The sequence below is a fragment of the Marmota monax genome, unplaced genomic scaffold (genome assembly GCF_021218885.2).
Source record: "Marmota monax isolate L192 unplaced genomic scaffold, Marmota_monax_Labrador192_F-V1.1 WCK01_AAM20220418_F8-fsc00047, whole genome shotgun sequence".
Taxonomy (NCBI): domain Eukaryota; kingdom Metazoa; phylum Chordata; class Mammalia; order Rodentia; family Sciuridae; genus Marmota; species Marmota monax.
The window spans coordinates 9,761,054-9,787,926 of record NW_026692072.1 but is presented as its reverse complement, the minus strand read 5'-3'; the positions used below and the strand labels follow the sequence as shown (position 1 = coordinate 9,787,926).

The following is a 26,873-nucleotide window of genomic DNA, read 5'->3' as shown; positions in this document are numbered from 1 at the left end:
CTAGGGTTGTGGCTCAGCAGAAGAGTGACTGCCTAGCCATGTGGGGCGCTAGGTAAGATGCTCAGCATCACATAAAAATAAATACATAAAACAAAGGTATTGTGGTAAAACTACAACTAAAAAAAAAAATAAAACAAAACAGACAACAAAAATATCCAGGGATCCTAGTTTACAAAAGATTACTGGTATTCTAAGGCTCTTGTTTTTGGAAGAAGGGTAAAGGTACCAATTTTAGACTAGTGAGTTATACGTATGTGTGATAATATATAGTCTAACAACCAGAAGGAAAAGAAACAGGATATATAATTTACAAAAAGTAGAGGAAGATAATTTAAAAATCCAGAAATATCTAAGAGAGAACAGAGAAATAAACTGATGCTAAGAGTTGGTTTGGTACCTGGAAAGAGCACAGAGTGCAAACCAAACCAAATCTGCCTGCACCTGGCTCTGAGGCTGGAGCTCTGGACAGTTCAGCCATCGGTCACTCTCTTTAAACTCAGTATCCCATTTGTGAAAATGGAGGTCAATGGGGTCAGCTCTCGAGGACTGTGGAGTCAGAAATGAGGCATGTGATTCCCCCAGCATCGGGTCTACACACCTTCAGTATTCCATGAAAGACAGGGGAGAAGAATGAGTGAGTGAATGAGTGACAGATCAAAACAGAGGGAGAGAACAAACTAAAAAATAACATGGTTTCGAGAATGGAAGTACTAGTGTTTCACTTCTGTTGTCTTAAAGAAGAAGTTAAGAGTCAGAGTCCACATTTTCTTCTTTGTCTTTATGAAGTGGCCTCTTACATTGTTTCCTAGTCTGACCTTGAACTCATGGGCTCAGGAGATCCTCCTGCCTCAGCCTCCTGAGTAGCAGGGAGGACAGGCGAGCATCTCTGTGCCCAGCTGAGTCAGCTTTCCTAAGCAGGGATGTGGGCAGCTGAGAAGCTCCTCAGCACACAGCTTGAGGGATCAGAAAGCACATTTAGGCTCTCAACTAAAGCACACCTGCAGGTGGGGCAGGCAACCTCTGGTCCACTTAGACAGATGGGGCCATCTTTGGCCAGCCCAGCGCCATGGCAGCCTCGGTTCTGGGTTCCAGTCCCCAAATTCCCCCATAGCCATTGCTGGGATACTCTGGGGACATCAGAGAAGACAGCTCCTTTCCAGGTAGGAGGAGATTCCCCGATCCTGAGGGGCCACTTCAATGCCTATAGAGAAGCCCCTCCTGACTCCCACCTTGGGGTCCTGTCCTCTGGTCCCCAGCTGAGACCTTCCTAGGTGCCTGATGTGCTCAGATCTGAACAGACTGACTTCGCCCCATCCCCCTAGCCGGTGGTCACTTCCTTTTCCTTCTTGGCGTACTCTGTGCGCTGCTCCTCTGGCTTGTTTCCCTGGCAACAAAGAAGCTTGCAGACGCCATCACCAAGAAGGTCCAGGTGGCTTGTCGGCTCTGCCCTCCTCCTGGAGCTGAGGGCGGTGGCCAGGAGCCCTCTGTACTCCCCTGTTCCACAAATGACTCACGACAGAGACACACAGACGTCTAGCTGGTCCCAGGTTGTTTAATAGGGGACAGCAATGGCCAAGATGAAGCTCAGCTTAAGGAGTCTCCTGCTGCCACCCAGTCGGGTAGGAAAGAGGTCCTTGGGGCAAGTCCAGCCCGTCTTGCAGCCCCAGATCCAGATCGTCCAGGTCGGAGGCAGTGGCTGCTGACCAGACACTGAGCAGCTCATCTGCCCTGGGAGGGAGGGGCTTCCTCTGTCACTTGGGGTTGCTCTCAAGCACCTGCCGGACCCTCTGCATCCCTGAGAAGGAGAAGTGAGGGCTGTGAGCGCTGGTGCTGCACAGGTGGGGACCAGCAAACCCTTGCGAGGGGCGGGGACAGGTGGCTGCTCACCCAGGCGAAGCCGCTGGGGCCTGTCTGAGAAGACCACGCGGAACCAGCCGGGCTCCTTACACTCAAAGGCCTTGCCGAAGGACAGCAGCACCTTATTGTCCAGAAAACGGCGCCACAGCAGCGTCTCCTCCTCAAAGGTGGCCTTGCGCAGGTACTGGAAAGGGGCGGGTAGAGGCTCAGGACACAGCGGAGACCCCCAGGGCCTGTCACCTGCTGGAGGAAGGCTTGTGCCCCGCCAGCCTGCACCCCAGCTCACCTTCCTCAGGTCAACCCAGATGAAGAAGCCTGCCCCACGATTCAGGAAGGGGACCCCTAGGGCCCTGAGCTCCTCCGAGACGTAGGTGTGGGCAGCCTTGAGCCGGGCAAGGTTTTCAGGCAGGTACACGCGGTTGATCCAGTCTGAGAGGGAGGATCAGGAGGGCGGGAATTCAGGGGTCCCTGTAAGGCGCCCCTCAACCCTGAGGCCTCCAGCTCCAGCCTCCACACGCCCAGTAGGAGCCCAGAGCACAAAGCCCCTCAGGATGCAGAGCAAACCAAAGATGTACCTGGTTACAAAGTGAGGCTTTGGAGCCACACAGACCAAGGGCCAGATCCCAGACAGGCACTGACAGATGATCACCCATCTATGTATTTGTGTGCCTACCACCATAGGCAAGATTAGGAACAGTTCCCTCACTCCAGAAAACACCCTCATACCACTTACAGCCTCTTTGGCCTCTGCCCCACAACCTGATCTGCTTCCATCACTCTAGTTTGCCTTTTGCAAAATGTCCAGGAAGTGGAACCTTACGGTATGTAATCCATTGAGACTAACTTCCTTCACCAGCCTAATACCTCCAGGACGAATCTGTGCTGTCGGGGATCTTATTGCAGAAGCACTTCATGATGTGGATGTGCCCATGTGGTGGTGTCTGTACCCACTCACTCAGGGAAGAACATCCAGATTGTTTCCAGCTCAATTTCCACGTGGGTTGTTGGGTGCATGTTTGTGCACTATCTAGAGGTGGGATTGCCGGGTGGTGTGGTCAGTGTTTTTATGAGAAACTGGCAAATGGCTGTCAAAGTGGCTGAACCACCTGAATCCCCAGCAGCAATGCATGAGAGTTCCAGCTGCTCTGCCTCCTGCTCAGCCGGTGATGTCGCCTGTGTTTTTAAAACTATTACATGTTACAGTGGAGGTGGGGTATCTGGTCCTTCTTTTCCTCATCTGTAAAATGATGAGGAAAATATAAGAATTTGAGCTTCTAGGGTCCTCAGGAGGGACAAATGAGATACAGCAAGAGCACCTGCAGGGCTCAGTAAATGGTGGCCATGAAGTCCTTTACCATCAGACTTCCCTTTCTGAACCTGCAAGCAGGATACAGCCACTGATCCCTGGAGCACCCGAGACAGACCATAACCCTCCCCACCCTCTTTCAGGGCACCAAACCCAGGCAGTCACCACGGTCCTGGAGCAGCTTTGACACCTGGTACTGGACCAGGCCACTGAGGCCGTGATAGCGACAGAGGGAAGCCACAGCGGTGGCCACATCCTGGTTTTCTGTATACAGCGTGCCAAAGCGGAGCCCGGACATCCCGAAGTCCTGCAAGATGAGACAGCCTAGGCTGTGGCCACCCTCCACAGAGGGAGCTGATTCCACCCACCTGTGTGCCTCCCATCTCTCTGACTCCCCGCAGCCACCCAGACACTCACCTTGCTCATGCCCCACAGTACGTGGGTCCTCTGGGGGTCGGGCAGCCTGCAGATGGCACAGTGTGGGAACAGAGTCAGCCAGAACCAGGGCACCCAGGCCCATTTCCACGAACAAATGAGGAGATGGATGGATGGATCTGGTCCTGGGTCCGGGCCCTGTTTCAATCTTTCAGAACCACCAATTCCTGTGCATCCTTTAGAGCAGGGTTAGCAAACAACAGCCTGCAGGAAAATCCACCTGGTATCTGTTTTCTTAAATAACATTTTATCAGGACAGAGCCATGCTCACTGGCTGACACAATGTGCATGACAGAGTTGAGTGAGAGGCCATGAGGCCTGTAAAGCCTTAAATTTATGTACCATCTGGCCCCTTAGAGGAGAAATTTGCCAACTTCTGATCTAGAATACAGCTCAAGTGTCACTTCCTCAAAGACCTCCTGACTCTCCCCAGCCAGTGGGGTACCCCTGCAGGTCATCCCAGAGCTCCCCAGAATTCTCCATTTAGCACTTGCCACCACCGAGGTCAAAATGACTACCTGAGTGTTGTGCTGCTAGGGTTTTGGGTTTTTTCAAAGGTTCTACATGGGAAGGGCCAAGGTCTTGGTCATTCACTGATGTCCCCCAGCACTAGCACAGGGCCAGGCACAGAGCAGACGTCCATAGATACTGTTCCCATGTCTACCCAAGGCTCATGGGCAAGTCTCTATTTTCTCTGTCTCACTCTCCTAATGCATAAAATGAATGGGAGTCACACTCCACATGCCATCGTCCTCTCAGAGCTTTTGAGACAAGTGACAGAAAGGCCACAACAGGGCTGAAAAGTCAGTAGGAACATCAGGAACTGTCATCCTGCCTCGAGGTCAGATTACAGACTTCACAGATGATCTGGTCCAAGTGTGTCAAAGGTATCTTGTTCATAAATTCTGTGCTCAGACCCAATCTAATGGATAAGGCCACTAATTTAAGTAGCACAAAATGCTTATTCGCTCCATGGATTCGAGGAAGGAAGGGAGGAGGCAGGGAGGGAGGGAGGGAGGCAGGGAGGGATGGAGGAGGGACCGCAGCTCCACTGGGCATGAAGGAATGGCCAGGCAGCCAGTTTCCCATCTTCCCTCTGGAGTCCTAGGCCCGGGGTTGGAGGTCTCAGGGTCTCCACAGAAGAGTCTCAAACCCACGGATGAAGCCCAGCCACCCACCTTCTTGGGGGCCTGAGGACCCCTTGGGTCAGCTAGGTGTTAGTAGCATTGCCCTGGCCAGGTCACACCCTGTGGGCCAGCCACAGAGAGGCCAGTGGGGCTGGGGGGTCAGCTCAGCCCAGGAGCCTCACCTTTCCAGGCTCAGGACACTGCGGAACTCCAGAGACTCCTGGAACACTGACAGCATGTAGATTTCATCCAGGATCACGTGCAGCGAGTGCCTGCCGCCAGGAGAGGGCGGGAGAGAGCTGGGCCACAGGTTACAGCCACATGTGCTCCCAGGGAGCAGCCTGTCCCAGCCCAGAGGGACCCGCCTACCCAGGGTGTCCAGGAACACCCTTCTGTTGCCTATTTTCTCAACCAGGAAGCAGCACTTACAAAGCAAAGGGGAGAGGAGCTTGAAGCCCTGTCAGGGAGAGCTTGGACCTCAGGGTCCTCCCTGGGAGGAACATTTAAGGATGAGGCTCAAGGCAGAGGGACCCACATTCAAATCTGGCCCAACCCTTGACGTGTCCACTCCAAGGCTCCCAGGGCTGGGGATCATGAAGTGTCTATTTCTTTCTTTTTTTTTTAATATTTTTTAAGTTATACATGGACACAAAATCTTTATTTTGTTTATTTATTTTTATGTGGTGCTGAGGATCGAACCCAGGGTCTCCCATGTGCGAGGCGAGCGCTCTACCCCTGAGCCACAACCACAGCCCCAAGTGTCTATTTCTTATGGGGTCGTTGTGAGGATTAAAAGAAACAGTAAGCAAAGGGCTGGGCCGTGCAGTGGGTGAAGCCATTACTATCACGTGGAAGACACGCTAGGTGCAGTGGCAACCCCTGTAATCCCAGCACCCAGGAGGCTGAGACAGGAGGAGGCAAGTTCAAGGTCCACCTGGACAACTTGGCCAGATCCTGTCTCAAAATAAAACTTTGAAAAGGGCTGGAATGAAGCTCAGTGGAGGAGCACTTGCCTAGCATGTGTAAGGCCCTGGGTTCAAACCCTAGCACCACCACTACAACAAAAAGCCTAATTTTAAAAATAAAATGGAACAGAGAGAAATGGCATCCAGCAAAGCCCTACCCTCTCACTGCCGCGCTGCCAGCGAGAGGCCAAGGCAGGTAGAAGCCCGCGGTGGGGTGAGAGGGCGCAGGGCCTGCAGCAGAGCCCTCCTGGGCCCAGGAGCTATGAGGGGAGGGCGCTCACCTCTTGGCAAATCCCAGGAACTCCTGCAGCTCTCCCGGGGAGTAGATGTCCCCCAGAGGATTCTGGGGGTTGATGAGGATGAGGCCCTTGACCTTGACACCCTGAAACCATCCACAGGCAGAGACCTCAGCTCCTCCCCAAGGCCAGGCAGACCCACTAGATGGGGCTGATCCCTGGTGGCTCCCAGGGAACTGAGTGTCCTGGGGACATGGTCAGGACCCACATGAAGCACAGTAGGACACAGAATGAGAGGTGGCCTGTGTTGCAAAACTCGAGGGCACGGGTTTCAACTTTCAACTTTCCTACAGTGAACATGTGATCGCTCTAAGGACCAAGGTAAAATCACCCAAGCAGGCAGACGGTTGAAAAGTGGATTAAAAGGAGCCCCTAGAGAAGGGGGCCCTCTGCATTTCAATCCCCTCTAGTGAACAGGACCAGCCCCTCCACCTCTCAGGAGACTCACTAACCCACAGTCCCCTTGCTCCATACTTGACCCCTAGAAGCCGAGTCAGAGGCAGTGGGGAGAGGGGGGCACCTTCCACGAAGGTCCCGGGTTGATTCTCTACACAGAGGCATGAGGGTCTTGTTCTAATTGGCAGAACCTCCAGGTTCTGTGCTACCACACTACCATGTGTCCCCATCATGGCCACCAACCAGCTCTCAGGAGATGAGCCACAGGAAGTGGGGTCCATGCTGTGTCCAGACCCACCCACTCCCAGCCCTGGTTGGAACCATGTCCAGACCTCAGATTCAGCTCCTTGCAGGGCCGTCTCCAGCTTCTCCACCGTGAGCTGGAAGGGGCGTGTGTCCTGCCCAGTGACCTGGAAGAAGACCCACCAACGTCTCCAGCCAAATTCAGGGACCCCCCAACCCTGAGTTCTCAGGTCCCTCACTCCGCATTGCCTCAGATCAGTCCCTGGAAAACAGGTGGGGCCACTTCCTCTTCCGGTCCTCCACTCTACAAGTCACATCAGGGACACCTCTTGTGGCTCTCAGGTTTCTAGCAGAGGCCCGCAGGGGTCCTCTGGTAGGATCCCAGGGCTTCCATGTTAAGGTCTCTGTCCCCTGTCCACCACCTTTATATTGGTGGCTAGTTCTTGTCTTCTATGTGGACCCCAGGAATCTTAGAGCCTAGAGCAGGGGACCCTCCAGGACCCAGGCACAGGCAGCCATGTGGCAATGGAGGGCTCCAAGCCCTTTCCACAGCAGCTCCAGAGCCCTCGGCATGGACTTCCTCCCGTGCCCACCCACAATTCAGACCCAAGAAACCCCTGGCCAGGGGAAGGCCCAGGCCCACCTGGGACGCAGGAACTCTCACCTCACTGTCCAGATAGACATAGGCCAGTCGGACGTTGCCATAGAGGTAGATATGCTGTGTGATGGCTCCGTAGTAAGGGGTGGGGATCAGGAAAGCCTCTGGGGACAGGAACAGGCAGGACCTGTCATCCTCTGGCTGCAACACTCCTGACCCCCTGGGCATCCTGGAGGATCATCTGGAGCACGTGCCAGCTCAATTCCCAAAACTCTAAAGCTCAGGCCACTGACATTGGTCCCCTTCCTAATACAGATGCTCCTGTGCTTATGGGGGTTCTGTTCGGATAAGTCCACGTTAAGTCCAAAATGTCATTAAGTCAAAAGTACATTTAATCCATCCGACCTGCCAAACCTTGTAGTTTAGCCACATGGCCCATGTGTGGGGTCCATGATCTCATGGCTGCCTGGGAGCTGGGCTCACTCCACTGCCCAGCGTAGCAGAAAATACAGTAGCACATACCGCCAGCAAGGACAAGGACCCCAGTTCAAAATCTGAAGTACAGTTCCCACTGACTGTACACGCCTTCACACCATGGTCAAGGTGAAAACCCGTAAGTCAAGATCTTTTGCAATTAATGACTAACATTGCTGAGCACTTAGTGTGCTGGGGACTGTGCTGAACTTTTGTTGGGAAGGTCCATTTCTTTGATTATTCTAGAAAGGGTTGGCAATTGCCTATTATATTCTGACCAGGGATCTTCCTGGTGACTACCTCTTTCTCTATGACAGTTCCTTAACCTCTGGGCCTCAGGCTCCTCACCTATAGGATGGGTTTGCCATAGAACCAACCTCCCTGGAACACTGTGAGGTTAAATGAGATATTATGGATGTGTGGAGCCTTATGCCAAGGCCTGGAATGTAGTACGTGGCCAATAGACCCACGGCCATTACCAGTATTGGTTAAGCCATGGTGAACAGGCCTCTGTCCCCGGCAACAGAAACCCCTGACCAAGGCCAGGTCTTAAGACCACGGCTTGTGCAGCAGGCCTGGCTGGCTGCCTACTCAATGGTCATCCCAGTGTCCCTCCTTGCTAAGACACGAGGGGATGGCAGGCCTTCCCCAGCCGTCAGGGACAAACTAAGTTTAGTGTAAGCCAACCCTGGCTCTCTCCTCCCCTTTGCCCAACGACTGCTCTGGGAATGGGTTTCAGTCATTGTAGGTCAGTTCAAAGGGGCTCTGTGGAGACCCTTCTGGGAAGTGCTCCCTCCCACTCCCCTCCCCCGATGTGAAAGAGATGGCACCACGTAACCTCCTCCTGTTCCTCCTGCTCTGGGCCATGGTGTCACAGGAGGATGCAGAAAGCCCAGAGCCAGCTCCCTCTACCCTCCCCTGGTATGGCCACGCCCTGGGAGTCTCCTCAAGCCATTGATGTAAGACCTCTGTGGCCTCCCATATTCTATTCTAAGCACATTAGGGCAGCCCGTGAGGTCAGACAACTGGGGGTCCTGCCGTGTAGACCCCAGTTCAGAGCAGACCCTGAGTTCACTTACCCCCCACCTCGCACAGCACCGTGGCCAGAGCAGAGAAGATAGAGGCACAGCCATTCAGAACAACCACCTGGGGGTGACATAAAGGGACAGGATGACGGAGTTCCAAGAGGGAGTGAAAACCCATAACCTCTGTCCCAGTTCAGCACAGAAGAGAGTCAGGTTCCCCCTCAGCATCCTGAGGCTCTGTCTAGACAAACACCCTCCTCCCCTATAGCCAAAGTCATTTGAGGGGACCCTGCTCTGTATCACCTGAGGAAGAACCCAGGAGCTGGTCACTCAAGAGGGTCTTGCCAGAAGGTGAGGAGGCCAAGAGGGCTCACAGCACAATGTGGGGCAGAGATTCTACCCCAACTCTAAATATCTAGGGCCAGCTGAGTGCAATGGTGCACGTCTGCAATCCCAGCAACATGGGGGGCTGAGGCAGGAAGATCATAAGTTGAGGCCAGCCTCAGCAATTCAGTGAGACCCTAAGCAACTTTGCAAGCCCCTGTCTCGAAATAAAAATAATAAATAAAAAAGGGTAGGGATGTAGCTCCTTGATAAAGCACCCCTGGGATCAATCCCCAATACCAAAACATAAAAATTTTAAAAATGCATCTAGGGTCAGGGGTCAAGAAGGGAGCAGGCATTGCTTATTCTATTGTGAACCAAATCAAGATTGACGGCTGGGCTGGGGCTGGGGCTGAATGGTAGAGCACTTGCCCAGCATGCATGAGGCACTGGGTTCTATCCCCAGTGCCACCTAAAAATAAATAAATTTTTAAAAAAAGGTATTGTGTCCATCTACTACTAAAAAACATTTTTTAAAAAACAGGCTGATCCCAACCCACCTCGCTGTTGGCCAGCCAAAAGTGGGAGCACAGCAAAAGGGCAGGAACGAGCAGAGGAGGGGGATACTCACATTCTCTGCTTTGAGGGGTGCTGGGCTCTTGCAGTAGTAAGACAGGAACTTAGCCACTTCCTCCCGGAGGCTAGAGATCAGACACACAGATAGGCCCTGCTTACCAGAAGGTCCTCAACCCACAGGCCACCCCGAAGCTCCTCTGGGGAATTCTCAGGCCCCTGCCATTACTTTCCCCTCATTTCCCACATGGGCATTATGCTCTGCACCTGTCCTCACTCCCAGGTCCCTCCCACATGTGCTGAGTTTTCTTTCCCTGTAGTTCTACATTTATCCTACACCCAGATGTTATTTTGAGAACACAACACTATAATTATTGATATTTCCATTTTACAGACAAAGAAACAGGTTTAGCCACTGTAATCCCAGAAACTCAGGAGGCTGAGGCAGGATGATTTCAAATTCAAGGCCAGCTTCAGCAATTTAGTGAAATCCTCAGCAATTTGGTGAGACCTTGTCTCAGAATAAAATATAAAAAGGACTGGGGATGTAGCTCAATGGTAAAGGGTCACTGGGTTCAATCCCCAGCACAAAGCAGAACAGGTCTGAAGAAATCAAGACACTTGCTGGTAAGTACAGAACACAAGCCCAAGCCCAGCGGCCTGTCTCCAGGGCTCACCATCCTAATCACTGTTTAAAAGGAGCTTTGGAATCAGTCTTGGGATCAAGTCCTTGGCCACTGAACCCCTCTTCTCTGGTCCCTGGTGTCTCTCAGGCAGTAGAGCCAAGCATCAGTGTTGTCCATCACTTCCTCTCTTAGGGCTAGGAAAAGCCCAGCCAGCTCCCCGATATGGGATCAAGACTGAGGAGTCAGCACCCTGCTCCCTCTCCTGGCACTGTCTGCACAAGCCACACACCTCCCCCCCCCCTTTTTTTTTGGTGGCAATGTTGTATGAAGGGAACTTGACCAGAGTTCAAATTTCTGTGTTTGGTCTCAGCTCTGCCACTGAATGGCTGTGGGACCTTAGCAGAGTCACCTCACAGAGACATGGGATCTGGCTTCTATCAGCTACTGAGAAGAAGAACAGACTCCTCACCCAAAGGCCCTGCCTGTACGTCAGACCCAGGTTCATGGAAACCAAACTGGGAGCTCCTGAGCCGGGCGGGGACAGGCAGGGAACCCCAGGATCAAGGCCTCCAGGACTCGGCCACGCCTGATATTTGGAGCTGGACAATTCTCTGTTGGGGAAGCTGTCCTGTGCAGACAGCATCTCTGGCCACTAACACTGAAGGCCAGGAGCATCTCCACCTCCAAGTTAGGACCCTCCAACCTGTGTCCAGGCCTTGCCCAACGTCCCTGGGGGAGCAAAACCGCCCATGTTGAGATCCACTGTCCCACAGCAGTACTTACAACAGGTGCCCCCTCCAGTCAGGGTACTGCAGCAGGGGCGGCTCCACCCGCAGCATGTCACTCTGAGTCAGCTGGGGACAAAGAGGAGAGGGACGGGCTGAGGGATCCATTGCCTCCTGCTTCCACACGGCAGCAGGTCCCAGAGAAACCCCAGAGCACCAGCATGTCCCATGCCCATTTTGCAGATGAGGAGATTGAGTGTCAAAAAAGTGAGGTGACTCTGCCAAGGTCCCACAGCCATTCAGTGACACAGCTGAGACCGAAACCCAGAAATTTGGACTCTGGTCGAGTGCTCTTCATGCAACATTGCCACCAAAAAAAAAAAAAAAGGTGTGGCTTGCACAGACAGTGCCAGAAGAGGGAGCAGGGTGCTGTCACCTGGGTCTTGGCTCCAACTTCTAGAAGGACTCAAGACCACTTGTTCTCTGGCAGGTTTGGCTTAGTATCACGCTGTGGAAAAGATGGCAATTTCTGGACCATCACCTCCGTGACCAGGTGCTGGGTTAGACCTCTAGGGCATCACAGGCCAAATGTCAAAGAAAGGACTAATAACGCAGGGTCCTTGGGTGGTGGGACCAGAGGAATGGGAATCAGCCACGTGTCCAGCCATTTCCCTCCTCCTGTCATCCCTCAGAGCTGGTCCAACATGGTCCCCATGGCCCACTGTGGCTTCTGAACTCTTGATACGTGGTGAGTCTAAATGGAGACACTGGATTTTGAAAACTTACTATGAGGAAGTATGTAAACTATATTGACAGCTGTTATATCGATTACATGGTGAAATTTTACCAAGCTTTCTTTTAACTTTCTAACAGAAAATTTCAAATTACATATGTGACTCTCTTTTTCAGTGCTGAGCTGTCTCAGGAAGAGCTGGCTTTAGGGAAAACCAGCTTTGAAGACCCTCCCTACAACCCAGCCCCTGGGGCTTGGATTTTTCTCCTTTGGAAAGCTGTCTTCTGGGGGAAGCATCGCTGCCTCTACAAACCCAAGCTCCAACTGGAGACCCCCTGCGCAAGGAACTGGATTATGAAATCCAGGAACTTTCCAGATTTCCAGGAATCTGAAAGCTATGTTGGAATCAGTCATTCTTTTTTTAAGTTGTAGATGGACACAATACTTTTATTTATTTTTATGTGGTGCTAAGGGTCAAACCCAGAGCCTCACACGGGCAAGGTCCATGCTCTACCACAGAGCCACAACTCCAGCCCGGAAACAGTCTTTTGAGAAATAATTTAATATAGACCAAGCAAAGAATAAAAGCAAGGGAATGAGGACGTGAACATAGTCACTTCCCGCTTGTCCTGCACTGTGCTGCCACCCCACTCTTGGGGTCACGTTCCATATGGTGGGAATACAAATGAGCTTGGGCCACCATATCTCTCTTCCAATCCTGCTGAGCCAGGATGGCACACCTGGAGCTTGAAATTGGTAATGGAAATTGCCAAAGTCATGAATCAGGACTTTGGGTTCCCCTGAAGGGCACAGTGGCACACGCCTCTAATCGGGAGGCTGAGGCAGGATTGAGAGTTCAAGGCCAGCCTCAGAAACTCATCAAGGTCCTAAGCAACTCAGGGAGACTTTGTCTCTAAATAAAATATAAAAAGGGCTGGGGATGTGGCTCAGTGGTGAAGTACCCCTGGGTTCAATCCCTGGTACAAAAAAAAAAAGGATGGCACTGAGTCCCCTGGAGTGAGGGACCCAACACAGCAGGAGGGACCAAAGGGGCAGAGCCTGAACTGATGAAGGATCAGGATCACAGGGAAGTGATGGGCCTAGATCACCCAGAAAGTGGTTCCCAAGGCAACTGGGGTCCCCTGACTCCCTGGCCAGGCCAAGAGCCCACAGCAGGTCCTTTAGGGACAAGTGTTCCAAAGAAGGGATCCCCTGGACTCACCCGCCTGGACAGCAGGTCAAAGCAGAGTTTGTTCTCACTGGTGCCCAAGTTAATGACGCCCTGGAGACGAGAGGAACGGGGCCACGTGAGCTTGGCAGAGGAGTGCCCGCGAAAGGAGCCCACAGGGTCAGCAAACGGGGAGCTCTGCCACCCTGCCCTCCTGCCACCCCTCCTGGTCTCACTCCAGCCCTGCCCCCCTTGGCCTCAGGCTCTCTCTTCTCATTTCTAAAGTTCTGCTCAAATGCCATCTCCTCCAGGTAGCCTGCCCCCCAATCCCACCTAGAAGGGCTTTTTCTTCTCTGGGGTTCCATGGCTCTTAATCTGTCACCCCTCTAGAGCACTGCTGACTTTTTGCTCCAGGCCATGGGGACAGAAGTCCATACTCTACTCCCCTGCTGCAGGCGAACTCCCCAAAGGCAGATGCACACCCAGGACCTTACAGTATCTCTCAGGAGCTTAGCAGGAATCCATACATGTTTACAGGATGAAAGAATGTACACAGAGAACTATGTTCTCCAGGAACAGAAACCAGGTGGAGGTCAATAAGAATGAGCCCTCGGCCACATGCAGTGGCACACACCTGTAATCCCAGCAGCTTCGGAGGGTGAGGCAGGAAGATCATGGTTCATAACCAGCCTCAACAACTTAGAGAGGCCCTAAGCAACTTAGTGAGACCCTGTCTCTAAATAAAAACACAAAAAAGGGCTGGGGATATGGCTCAGTGGTTAAGCACCCCTAAGCTCAATCCCCGTACCCCCCCCTCAAAAAATGAGCCCTCATAGGCTGGGGATGTAGCCTGGGTTCAGTCCCCAGTATCCTCCCCACAGATAAAGAACGGCCTCGTGTCAGTGTAAATGTTCCCCCTGGAGACCCAGCCAACACCTGATCCCTACCCCAGAAGGCCTTTATTCTCATAGGAGAGATATGATGCAAGGCCCAGCCCAAGCTCTCCCTTAGAGTCCCCAGAGACGCAGTGCTGCCCCCCACCCCGCTGACTCCTGACCTCCAAATTAAGAGGGGCAATGGGAGTAAAGGAAGACGGAAAGATGAAAAAATAGACCTGGAATGAGCAGAGATAAAGACACATAAAAGGCCGTGATCTCCCCCTGAGGGACAAACAGCCAATGCACCTGCAAACCCTGACAGCTCTGCCTTCCAAATACCCACAGTCCACCCGATGCCAAGCTCCACTGCAGAGATCCTGGCCCAACCCCATCACCATGCCAGCTTCTCCACTTCCTGTCCTCCCCACTCCCTCACCTATTGTCCAGGCTCATGCACAGTCCAAGGCATCTCTTAAAAACAGAAATCAGGCCATATCGCATCTCCCTGCAACACCTCCTCGCCCACTTGATCCAAAATGAGAAGGCTCGCAGTGGCCCCTGACACCCATGGGACCTATTACCACACCACCTCATGACCTTCAAACCTCACAGCTTCATTGCAGACCAATGTTCCCTTTTCTGTCCCTTGGTTCATCCAGCATGGTTCCACCCTGGGCTCTTCCCCAGGTACAACATGGCTCACTCCTGTTTGGTGAGCAGCCTCTACAGTGGCTCCCAGGGATCCCCACATCCTGCTATTCACACCCTCGAATGTGGGCTGGACCTAGCGACTCATTTCTGATGACCAAAATAAAACTTGCAGACGTGATGGGATGTCACTTCTGAGACTGGGTACTACAGAGTCTGTGGCTTCATCTTGGGAACACCTGGCCTCATTCTCCTGGTCATTTGCCCTGGAAAAACAGCTGCCAGGTAGGAAGTGGGCTGGTGGGAAAGCCCCTGTGGAGGGAAATGAGGCCCTCCAGTCACCAGGTGAGTTAGCTTGGAAATGGCGCCTCCCCACCCTCTCCCTCTCTCTCCCCCGGGAGATGTCCCCAGCTTCAGGGCAACTCCACAGAAGATCCTGACTGTGAGGCACCCACCAGGATTCCAGAAACTGAGACTCTTCCCACCTGAATTTCTGAGATTTGAAGGAATTTGTTACAGCAATTGATGGCTAACACCACCTCTCACCCTTTTTTTTTGGGGGGGGGGGTTTCTGTCCAAATGTCACCTCATTAAAGTAGCTTTCTGTGACCATTTTATTGAATAGCAACATTACCACCATTCTCTATCCACTTCACCTGCCTTATTTTTCTCTACAGCTATTATAACCTTATATTATATAGACATGCTTTTGTCTGTTCGCTGTCTCCCACCCAGAACATAAATGCATACTGTTAAAATGTTAAAATGCCAGCACCTACAAGAGCGGCTGGTACCTGGGTGCTGCTGAAGAAATAAAGATTATTAAAGGGTAATTTGTGCAGCTCTCTGATCTGTGAAGGTATCACTAACAGTAGTTAGTAATACCTCATAATAATTGGGCAGATAATATCAATATAATAGCAGCAACATTTATTCCCTGTACCCCAGAGCAAGCCCTGGGCTAATCCCATCATAAATCCCATTTAATCTCCACTCTTCTGCAGCAGGTATAATTACCCCATTGTGGAGATGAGCAGAGATTGAAAGAAATGAAACCATCGTGCACTGAACCCCAGCTCTGTCCTAGCTCCAGAGTTGAAGGGGTGGGGACAGCTGGGGGAGGGGTAGAACACTTGCCTGGCAGGAGGAAGAGTTTGATCCTAACCCCAGCCCCACAAAAAGAAAACAAAATCAAGGTGAATAGTTGTCAGGCTATCCACGCAGGAACACTCTACAGCTCTTGAACTCTTCCTTCACAAGTCCGTGTCCACTTAATTATAAATAGGGGGTCACTATAAAAGGCCCCTGCTTGTGGGCCTCTAGGACCTCCATCAGAAGACCTCCTGGAGGCAGAGGACCGTGATTTTACCCTACAGGTGCCAGCTGGGTCCTGTCCTACAGGTCAAGGAAGGTACCCGCCCCACAGTTCCCTCTTGGGCCCGGGAAGGGCTTTGCTCACATTGGGGTTCTTGTCCTCATCATACTCATCCCTGTGGTAGGTCCTGTAGCCCTCCTCAGCCGAGTCCCAGAACCATTTGATGACCCGGCCTCTGGAGGACAGGCAGGAGCTGGCAGAGGAGAACATGGCGATGGGATCACCAACTCCACAGAGCTCCGGCCGCTTCAGCTCTGCTCTTCTGGAGCATTCTCCTTCCACGTCACCCCGACAGTATCGGCCCATGTCCTGTGGGGAGGCCGAGCCCAGACAGGTGGCAGGCTCCCTGCATTCCTTCTGAGGAAGGGGGAACATCTGCAAAAGACAGAAGCTGCTCAGTGCCCAGGGCTGCTCAAGGCCCTGGGGAGCACCACCCAGAAAAGCAGTCAGGCACCATCCCCGCTCATCCCAGCCCCACCTCACTTTATTTTGCAACAGGGTTTCCCTGTGTTGCCCAGGCTGGCCTCAATGATCCTCCTGCCTCCACCCACTGGCCATCTGCCCCTTCCTTTAAGTTCATGCACTCACCACTTCCTGTGTCCCTAACTAGCTGCAACCATAGGTGCCACCACTTCAAGGAGCAAAATCTCTTAAGGACACGTAGTGAGCCAGGGCCTGTGCTGGCTACATCTGAGTCATTTCAATAGATTGCCGCTTTGGCTCATTTCATTTCTGCATATGTTTTTCCTTGACCAGCCTAAGGGGTCGCCAGTGATCTTTTCCCATCCTTGCTTATCTCAATTTCAAAATTGTAGGTTAAGCTGGGTGCAGTGGCACAGTCCTGTCATCCCAGTGGCCCAGGAAGCTGAGGCAGGAGGATCACAGGTTCAAAATCAGCCTCAGCATCTTAGTGAGGCCCTCAGAACTGAATGAGACCCTGTCCCAAAGTAAAAAATGAAAAGAGCTGGGGATGTGACTCAGCGGTTACAAGCCCCTGAGTTCAATCCCTCCTCACAAAATCATCATCATCATCATCATCATCATCATCATCATCCTGGTTAAAATTCTCCACACACATCACTGCCAGGGAGTCCTAGATGTCCTGTGGTGGAAAGGGTAGGATGGGATTACTCGGTGTGTGGAGCAGATGGTGATGGGAACTGAGGGGAAGGAGGGGTAGGAGTCTCCAACAAGTGCAGAGAGCCCAGGTCCAGGTCTTCATGCTGGAAGCAGGAAGGGGCACCAGGAAAGGGTCCTCCTGCCAGCAGAGGTGAGCGCCTCCACTTCTCTGAGCCAGTTTCATCTGCACAGTGGGTGTACCAGCAGCCACCTCACTGGACACCAGTGAGGATGTCAGGTGATCAAGATCTTAGACCAAATCCTGGCTCAAGGCCACCGTTCTATAGAATATGGATCCTTATATAATAGTCCTCACCTATGTTCCCGTCCTAAAGTATAAGCCTCCTGACACCAAATGACGGGTGATCCGTGGGCAACCCAGAAACCATGGTGTCCTCCGTGGTTTAATTTTGGTTTGGGAACGATGTCTTCTCGGGCTCCTCCCCCAGTTGGCAGGGCTCACGGAGGAGCTTCCCTAGACCAGACAACCGGGTCTGAGGAAGGGCAGCGCTGTGGGTGGTGGTCTGGTCAGCTGCACAGCCTGGGGCCTGGGGCCGCCGGTTTTCCTGTCCCAGCCGTCCTGGAGCGCAGGGCCGGTTCTCCGCGTCCAGCGAGTCCCAGGACAGACTGTGATCACCCGCGCGGGATCAGCTCTCGGAACCCCTCTGGTAGGGCGCCCTGCAGGGCGGGGGCGGCCGCGGCTTTTCCGGGAAGAGGAAGCGCGACCAGTGCCCAGGGCTTCAGCGCCAAGCGCTGAGGCTGAAAAGTGCCCAGAGGCCCCGCCGCGTCCTCCTCTGCCAAGCGGCGGGTCGCACCTACTTGGAGACCGGCGCTGGCGCGGGGCGGACTCGCGATCCGTGTCCGTTTGCTTTGCGGGGAAAACGCCCTCCCGAGCTTCCCGCGCGGGGAAGACGGCTGCGGGACTCGGGACCGAGACCCCGCGCCTGGGCCGGACTTCCGGGATTGCTCCGCGCAGCCCGCCCCCTCGCGACGCCGGCGGGAGGCACCCTCGGTGTGGCCTGAGCGGTGATGGCCGCACAGATGGGCCCTCCGCGGTGTCCGGGCCTCCCCCGCTCGGCTCTGTGGGGGGGAGAGGCTGAGGAGTAGCTGGACACCGGGAAGGGACAGACCTACTCCAGGAAGGGGCGGGCCGCCAACTCCCACCTCCGCCCTCGGTGGCCGCGCGCGCGACGCTGGAGCAGATCCATCCACGCTGGCACGTGGGGCGCCACCGCTGCTCCCAGAGGCGTTTAACGGCACAGAAGTTTCTTGGCAAATGTTGCGACCCACGAAACGTCCTCCCCAAACTATGGTAGGCGCATCATTAAAACCTCTTTCCTCCTGCGCCTCACAGCCTTGTGACAGATCTGTATGGGGTTTTCTTCAGCCCCCTTAGGTCCTTAGTTGGAACAGACTCTGGCTGAAAGAAAGGAAGAGAGGGAGGAAAAGAAGGAAGAAACGGAAGGAGGCAAAGAAGGTTGTTCAACAAGAGAAAAACAGAAGTTTGTTGACATTATACTTAACAGACAAACGCGAGCCACCCAAGGATTGCAACAAAAAACGGAATTTTAGAGACATGACAAGACAAAGGAAAAGGACTCTGAGTCTCTTTAAACTGCACTTTAGAAAAGGCAAAAAGAGAGAGAGGGCGTGGTGGGGGTGGATGAGAGATAAAACCCAGGGGCGCTTAACCACTGACCCACATCTCCAGCCCTGGCTTTTTAAAAATACCTATTGGTTGCAAATGGACACAATACCTTCATTTTTATTTATTTTTATGCGGTGCTGAGGATGGAACCCAATGCCTCCCTGCTAGGCAAGCACTCTACCACTGAGCCACAATCTCAGCCTACCCCAGCCCTTTTTTATATTTTATTTTGAGACAGTCTCACCGCCTTGCTTGGCAATCTCCCTAAGTTTCTGGGGCTGGCTTTGAACTCTCAGTCCTCTTGCCTGAGCCTCTGGGATTACAGGCATTCACCTCTGGTATAGTTAATGTAGATTCCTCTAGCACCATCTCTCAGCCAACGGGAGTTCACAGTGCCTGTAGTAATTACTGTCCTTCTCCCTGTAGAAGGGAGGGGGACCTTGTCTTTGTAAATCTGTGTCCTGCATTTAGGCAAATAGAGGGAGGGCAGCGAGCTCTCCAGCATCTGCTTCTTAAGGACTTCAGCCTGACAATCCATATTTTGAGGAGGCATATGCTGGCCTGCCACACGTGGATGCACTGTTTTGTGACCTCTACCTGAACCCTGAATACTCTGGCCCTGGGTGCATCAAGCAGGTAGAGTCACTCATCTCTGAGGGATTTCAACAGGAAAGTCTCTTTTCCTGTGAAAGAAATAAGCAGACTCCCTCCACCCAGGTGTGGCTGGGAACATCGTCATCTGGCCACTCCCTGCTTCACTTTGTCCTTGCCACTCAGTAACTTTGTGACCTTGTGCATGTCTCAAGAATTTTTGGCCCTCGGTCTTTTCTTCTATAGGATAAAGAAGTCACTTCCCTCCATGTAAAGACTTCTGTTTAATTCAGCTAAGGTGTCTTAATGAATGCCTGTTTTGTGGTAGATCTCTGCAAAATGCCCTCTATGGGCAAAGCAAACCGCAAGACTACCCACAGGACTGCAGTGAAGAGTGGGAAGACTATTTAAAAAGGGCAGGAACTGGGAGCGCTGGAGCACACCTGTAATCCCAGCGGCTGGGCAGGCCCAGGCAGGATTGCAAGTTCCAGACCCTGTCTCAAAATAAAAAGGTTGGGGATGTAGCTCAGTAGTAGATCACCCCCCCAAAAAAGGGACATGCATGTAGTCCCAGCACTTGGAAGGCTGAGGAAGGAGGATGACTGTGTCTAGGAGTTCAAGGCCAACCTGAGCAACATAGTAATAGCCCATCTCAAAAGGAGTGTGGTGGTGGGGGTTCTATAGACATAAGGGGTAGTTAACCCCACCCTTACAAACACTGGCATCGCACCCCACCCCGTACACACACCTTGCCTCTTAGGAAGAGATGGTTGGGTTCTGAAAGATGAGTCCTAGCACGATGGAGCCTGAGGTGTTGGAAGCAGAGGGGATGGTTTAAAGACGTCCGACATTAACACTGCAGCAAGTCCAATATTACTGGAGTTTTTGGAATTTGGTGGAAAGGCTAGAGATACAAACAGGAGGGAGACCATGAATCCCTGAAAATAATTCATGATAACGACTGTGGACTTCTCACTGAGGACAAAAGTGTGGAGAACTTTTAAAGTGCTTTTAATCACTGAAGAGTAAACAATAATGTGAGATATATATATATATTATATATATATATTATATATATATATATTATATATATATATTATATATAACATATATACATATATATTACATATATATGCATGTATGTGTGTGTATGTGTGTAATATATATAGATTTTTTTAACTTTTGTCAAATAACACAATCACAACAATTAACTTTTCCAAGCTGGAGAAAAAAAAAAAAACAGACTCAGAATCAGTTTCTCCTACAGTACACTCAACACAGAGCCTGGAGATAGCAGTGGACTCCCTGAGGTTGACCACTCACACCCATAAGTCTGTTCCCACTTCTGTCACCAGAAGTCTGAACTCATGGACCTTCAGATCAACTAGCTGTCACTTGGAGTTCCCTCGACCCCCACTTTATGCTTCGTTAATTTGCTAGAGCAACTCCAGAACTCAGGGAAATACATTTAACCACTTATTAGAAAGGATATTTGAAGAACTGGGCATGTGGCCGAGAGGTAGAGCCCTTGCCTAGCATGTGTGAGGCCCTGGGTTCAAACCCAGGACTGCAACAAGTAAAAATAAAAGGTGTTTCAAAGGATAAAAGTAAGTAACCAGATGAAGGGGTAAACAGGGGAAGGTCTGGAAGGGTCCTCAGAACAGGGGCCTGTGTGCCAGGGAGTTGGGGTGCATGACCCTCCCGGGATGTGGATGTGGTTTTATTCCTCCCCCTGTAAGCTTCCACATCTTCAGCTGGCCAGAAGCTTCCTGACCCCTCCCCTTATGGACACATCATTGTGGTGACACAACTGAAGCATGGACAATAAATCATGATAACGAGTGTGAGTGGACAGAAAAGGGCCTGATCTATGCTGATGGACATCTGGGACACCCAGCAAGGCCCGTGTGCAGGTTCCCCTTGGCCCCTCTGACAGCCTGCCTTCCTCGTGGTCGGTTGCAGTTCCTTTCTGAAATAGGGGTCTCATCACCTACTGTCAGACAAGGTAAGTCAGAGAATTTCCGTTCAGTCACTCTAAGACCCACAGGCAGGGGAATAGGAGTCTCCACTGCCCAGGCTGGAGAAGAGCAGTCTGGTTTCTACCGCCTGCCTTGGTCAAGGAGTTCTGAACCAGGGACCATGGATGAAAACCAAAGTATACTTCTTGGCTTTAGTTTCCATTCTAGAGTAGGGCAATAAGTCATTCCACAAAATTGAATAAGTGTTCTGATGACATGAGCAGAGGCAGCTACCTTTACAGACAGAGAGGGCTGAGGGGAGCAGCAACACACTAGGCTGAAAGGCAAGTTGGTCATTGCAGAGTTCCTTTATGTGTGTGGGGGGATTGGCAGAAAAATCGAAAACATTATGAACATCAGGTCACTTTAGTTTTATCATTTTTGTGAAAAGATGAAAGTCGAGGGAACTTAATTATCATTCCAGTTGAAAATGGCCTCTGGGAAAGTGGACTATCTTTAAAATCCTGGTTTCTGAGATGAACAGGTTAGTTTCAGCTTGGTGACTGGAACTTCAGCGTAAGTCCATTTTTATTTTTAACTAGGCCTCTCGGGCCCTAATGCAGGAGCTCAGTCCAAAATCAGGCCACTTGTCATTTTTTTTGAATTCTTTCACTTAACACAAACTGCTATGGCCACCTCAGGGCTCCACAGCCTGGCTAGACTTTGTGCAGAGGCATCAGCTTGTTACCTGCAGAGTCGGGATGGGTTTGTGTTCCTTGGAGTCGAAGAATGAACACCGCCCTGGAGGTAAGCAAGGAAGCAGGAATTTTATTAAAAAGGAAAGTGAGAGAAAGATCTAGAACTCCCTGAACAGAGCACCTGGGAGGGGCAAAGTGCCCTTTAAGTCTCGCATTGCTCCTCCTTTTCAAGGCACATAAGGAGAAGTCGATAAGTTCCTCTTTATTGGTTTTGGTATTGCAACTGTCCCACAGCCAGCATGGGCCGCATTATGGATGATGCAGTCACTTTGGGCAAGATGGAGACTTCCACCTTTCTAAGAAGCAGGAACTGTCTTATAACATGTTGCAGCAAGTTAAGATGCTGCCCTTGTGCTTGCCCTCTCATCAATCTGTACTATCCCTTCCTAGTCTCCAATGCCTAGCCTCTTTCATCTCAAGCTCAGTCTGGTCCCTTGAAATACATGTACTGTAAACCTTAGGGCAAACTTTCTTTTTAAATCAGAAGGACTAAGCAAAGCCATAGAGCCCATAATACTAAATAACACTTGGTTAATCTAAAAGAAAGGAGGAGAGAAAAAGAGCATGTGGCACCAACAGGAAACAGTCGATTGAAGCCAGTCATATCCATAATTACATTAAATGTGAATGGACTGAAGACCAACTGAAAGATCACCATGTCATCATCAAGAATCAAGAAGATGGCGTTTGCAAGAGACCTAGTTTATATTTAAAGACAAATAGCTAAAAGTAAAAATGGAAAAAATAGCAATAATGAAAAACGGAAGTGTTCATAGTAAGTGTGATGCAGGAGAGACTTCAAGACAAAAGAATTTCCCAAAATAAAAAGGAGCTTTTCATAATGATAAAATTGATACTGGTCTTGGAAAAATCAGGATTGGGTTCTTGTTCCCCTGGTGTTGAAGATTAAACACCCAAGAAATGCTGAGGCAAGTGTACGAAGCAAAGTTTATTTAAGAGAGAGAAGAGAGGAGAGAGAGAGGTAGAGAAAGACTTGGGGGGTGGGGGGACCCAAAGCTGGTGCCTGTGGGAGGGGGTATATGTTATTCCTTTCTAGATCTCAGTTTTCTTCCTATCTTGCCTCTATGACCAAGAGGCAGGAAAAGAGCTGCCCAGGGGTGCTCATTAGCAACTCCTCACGTTGGGAGGAGCAGTTCCTGGAGGTATAGGTAACTTTGGTAACTGGCCAAGAGGGTGGGAAGTGCTGTGGAGGTGTTAGCATTTCATTTCCTTGGCTTTGAATCAGCCTCATCTTCCCTAGGAATCATTCATTATCTATGCTGACTGTCTGTCCCTTGTCCCCATTTCTTTCCCCCCTCTGATTAAGGGAACCCTGACTGCTGTAAGGGGAAATGGGTGATGACCACTCTGGCTGCTTCAGGCTGAGAAGGGGTGACATGCGGTAAGCGGTTTAAATTTCTCTTTCAGGAATGTTTTGGTTTGGTCAAGAGGTCTCTGGTAAAAGTAGGGTTTGGAAAGAGCAGGTTGTAAAGTCTTCTGAGAGGCGGGTGTTCTAAGAAACAAGAAGCTGTGAGTGCTGGGTGAGATGAGTACAAAAATTTGAATGTGATGATAATTTTTTTTTTTTTTTTTACCAAGAGGTACAAGGGCTGAGAAGCTGTTTTCATGGCCATGCGGGGGTGGACGTGGCCTCTGTTTGGCTTGAAAATCTTTAAGGATATTAGTTATATTATCAGAGTTATCGGGAATGTAAACTCAACACTTAGTTTTTATAATATCACAAATGTCCCCATAAGATATAGTTAAGATATCTAACACCATGTGTTTGTGGGTTTTTTTTTTTTTTTTTCAGCCTGAATAAGACAGAAACAGCTTGGGCAGAACCCAACATGCCCGACCCAGTGGGGCCCTGCGTCCTTAGAAGGAGAAGTTTGAGCCCTAGGTTTGGCATGGCCACAATGAGGGAATTTCAAACTGTATATAAGAGAGTGGCTGCGGTTGGGTTTTGTCCATAAGAACAGAAAGCTCTTGGTGGTGACCTGTTGGACTCCCAGATAGTTAGCATGTTTGGTAGTGGCTGATGGTTGGTGGGTGGTGACTGGTGGCTGGTGGGTGGTGACTGGTGGCTCGTGGCTGGTGGGTGGTGACTGGTGGCTGGTGGGTGGTGACTGGTGGCTGGTGGCTGGTGGTTGTGGTCTTTGAATATTGTTTTCTTTTTCTTTCTTTCTTTATTTCCTTTTTTTTTTTTGCTTTTGTGTTTTGGGATTCTTTGGGGGGGGATATTTATTTTAGGTTATTATTATTTTTTTAGCTAGCATCCTAAGATGGTGTTCCATTTTAGGATAAGCAGTGAGAGTAGTAAGAGCAGCCTAGAGCCCCCAGGGCTGGGCTCCTATGAGCCTGCCTTCACAGACCATTATGAAGTTGTGCAGGGCATTGGGGAAGGGGGCTTCGCTACGGTGAAGCTTGCCCGCCATCGCCTGACTGGGACAGAGGTTGCAGTGAAGGCCTTGGCAAAAGTACTCTGGAACCTCCCCTTCCTATCTGAGCCAGATCTGATGGCGGGCTTGGACCACCCAAACGTGATCCAGCTCTTCCAGGTCATTGAGACCATCAACTATGTCTATGTTGTCATGGAATATGCAGGTAGGGGCAACCTACGGAAACTCATCGCGGAACCTGGTGGCATGCCGGAGGAGGAGGCCCGCAGGCTGTTCAGGCAGACCGCGCGGGCCGTGCAGTACTGCCACATCAAGGGCATCGTGCACCTGGACCTCAAGCCGGAGAACATGGCGCTGGATGACAGCGGCAACGTGAAACTCATCGACTTTGGCCTGAGCGACCGATTCACAGCTGGGCAGAAGCTGAACAGGTTCTGGGGCACTCTCCTCTACTTTGCCCCTGAAATCGTCCTGGGGGAGGCATACGAGGGCCCCCCTGCCGACGTCTGGAGCCTGGGTGTCATTCTCTACTTCATGCTCACGGGGAGACGCCCATTTATGGCCAGCACCGCTCAGCAGGTGAAGAAGCTGATCTTGGAGGGAACTTATGACACTCCCCTGAATGTTTCCGAGGGAGCCCAGAGCCTCATCCGTGAGATCCTGACGGTGGACCCCACCCAGAGGCCCACCCTAGAGCAGGTAACGAGGCACCCGTGGCTGAGCCAGGGTGAGGCAGCATCGCCCAGTCCTTCTGTCCAGGCGCTCCCTGAACTCCCAGATCCCTCAATTATAGCAACCATGGTCAACATGGGTTACGACCCCTTTAACACCTGGATGTCCCTGGCCAAGAAAAAGTATGACAATGCGATGGCCACGTACCTCCTGCTCAAACACCAGAGAATCCAGGGGGCGGGCTGCAAGCACCAGGTGAAGCGTGTGAGTCATGGGGGGGTCTGGCCTCCCCTGGGCCCTGTGGATCCCCCCTGGGTCCTCCCCAAGAAGCATTCCAGTGAGCCTGCCCTTCCTTCACCCCGTGAGCAGCTGCAGCAGCCTGGGGAGGCCAAGCAGACCCAGCACAAGGGTGGTGGCAGTGCCAGCGTGCCTGCCATCCGGCTGCACTTCCTCAACATGGACACACCCCCTCCCAGCCTCACCTCCCAGCCCCACTGTGTGCCCAGCTTGCCCAAGCCCTCCATGAGCCTCAGTAGGAGGGCCCCAGAAGAGGACAGCTCATCCTCCCAAGGGACCCCTGAGACAGGGCAATCCCACCACCAAGTCAGGGGTTGGAAGAGGGTGAGGAGGAGCATCGTCACCTGCACCCAGCAGCTGTGCTGTGTACCATGCTTCAGTTGCTCAGCGATCAGGAGCACAGTGGCTCCAACGGACCTTCCGAGCCAAGACAGAACCAACAGAACCGACAGACAGCCAGAACACCTCAGTGCCACCTGGCCCCGGCTTCCCCGCCCGGGTCCCAGACAGGCAGGAGCACCTCTGCATCCACCAGGAGTCTCCTCTGCCCCTATCTGTGAAGACACATCATAGAGACTTTTCCCTGGGACTCTTCCCCTGCCCTGCCCTTTGTCGTTTCTCCCATGCTTTGGGAGAAATTTATTTTTAATTTCTTTTTTTCACAAATTGTCTAATAAAATTGATGTTTTAAATATTTTTAAAAAGGTAGTTTTGTTTGTTTGTTGTTTTTAAGAGGGAGGCTTCAGGACAAAGGCCTAAGCCCAGCAGCCATCCTCTCCTCTCACTTGCCTTGAGCCAACGGCGATGGGGACTTGCTCTCCTTGACCTAATGTAGACGGAGATTCTCCTCTTGAGCCAGTGTAGACTTGATTCACTTTGAGCTGGTCGCCTTAGACAGAAGGAATCCTTTTCCGGGTCTTCAGGCCCTTCCCTGCAGTGTGGGGAGGGTGGGTTGCAGCTGTTGGAGAGGACACCTGTGGCAAGGCGCTGGAGAGTCCAGAGTGTTCTGTGGACTCTCTGGCTACGATCCCATGTGCAGGGAGCAGAACTGGGCCAGTGGGCAGGGGTGGGCCTGTCTGCAGTGGGGGCTGGGTGCCTAGCCAAGAGCTCCTTGGGTCACAGCTAAAGGTCATGGAGAGGGAACTCATGGGATTCAGGGAGCAGAGACAGGGATGCTACTTAGGTAAAAGCATGGTGCACCTGAGTGGAATGGCTCTTATCTTTGGGGTCTGTTGACAGTGAATTCTGTAAAGTGAAGTGCACACAAATAACAAGTCAGCGACGCTCAGGTTAGGACAGGGGGCTTCGAGCACCTTCCAGCCCCAGATCTCTGCGCTCTGGACGCCCACGGCTGCTCTGGCAGCTCTTCCCGCCCTTCCCTGCAGCGGTCAGAACTTGATACCGCTAACAAAACGGTGTCCTGTGTGTCACCTTAACACTCTCCCCGTTTTCACCTTGAGACAAGAAGAAAATTTTAATGTACAAATACTCTCTCATGCTGGTTTTTTTTTTTAAGATTTCTTTTTTAGTTGTAGATGGACACAATACCTTTGTTTTGTTTATTTTTTTAATGTGGTGCTGAGGATCGAAGCCAGTGCCTCATGCATGCCAGGTGAGCGCTCTACCAATGAGCCACAACCCCAGCCCCTTCTCATG

The 26,873-nt window shown here is 51.6% G+C and overlaps 2 protein-coding genes across 5 annotated transcripts; one reads left to right on the top strand and one right to left on the bottom strand.

Annotated features, from left to right (window-relative positions):
- Positions 1-1,532: 1,532 nt before the first annotated feature.
- LOC124100761 (1-aminocyclopropane-1-carboxylate synthase-like protein 1) lies at positions 1,533-17,839 on the bottom strand. 4 transcript variants are annotated; one of them, XM_046456384.2, is made up of 15 exons: positions 17,208-17,836; positions 15,857-16,147; positions 12,926-12,985; positions 11,029-11,099; positions 9,678-9,747; positions 8,777-8,843; positions 7,290-7,387; positions 6,715-6,792; positions 5,972-6,072; positions 4,908-4,997; positions 3,581-3,626; positions 3,329-3,470; positions 2,144-2,286; positions 1,888-2,041; positions 1,533-1,795 (listed from the first exon to the last, which is right to left on the bottom strand). In XM_046456384.2, exons 2-15 carry the CDS (start codon positions 16,145-16,147, stop codon positions 1,752-1,754), a joined length of 1,455 nt encoding a protein of 484 aa, XP_046312340.1. In that variant the 5' UTR covers positions 17,208-17,836; the 3' UTR covers positions 1,533-1,751. The 4 variants fall into 4 exon arrangements, with proteins under 4 accessions (XP_046312340.1, XP_058439434.1, XP_046312348.1 ...); XM_058583451.1 differs by having other exon boundaries at positions 17,711-17,836; XM_046456392.2 differs by lacking the exon at positions 17,208-17,836 and adding an exon at positions 16,361-17,158.
- A 6,292-nt stretch (positions 17,840-24,131) lies between these two features.
- On the top strand, positions 24,132-25,921 carry LOC124099972 (sperm motility kinase Z). The gene has a single exon (XM_046455267.1). The coding sequence runs from the start codon at positions 24,132-24,134 to the stop codon at positions 25,788-25,790; it is 1,659 nt and encodes a 552-aa protein (XP_046311223.1). The 3' UTR covers positions 25,791-25,921.
- Positions 25,922-26,873: the final 952 nt, after the last annotated feature.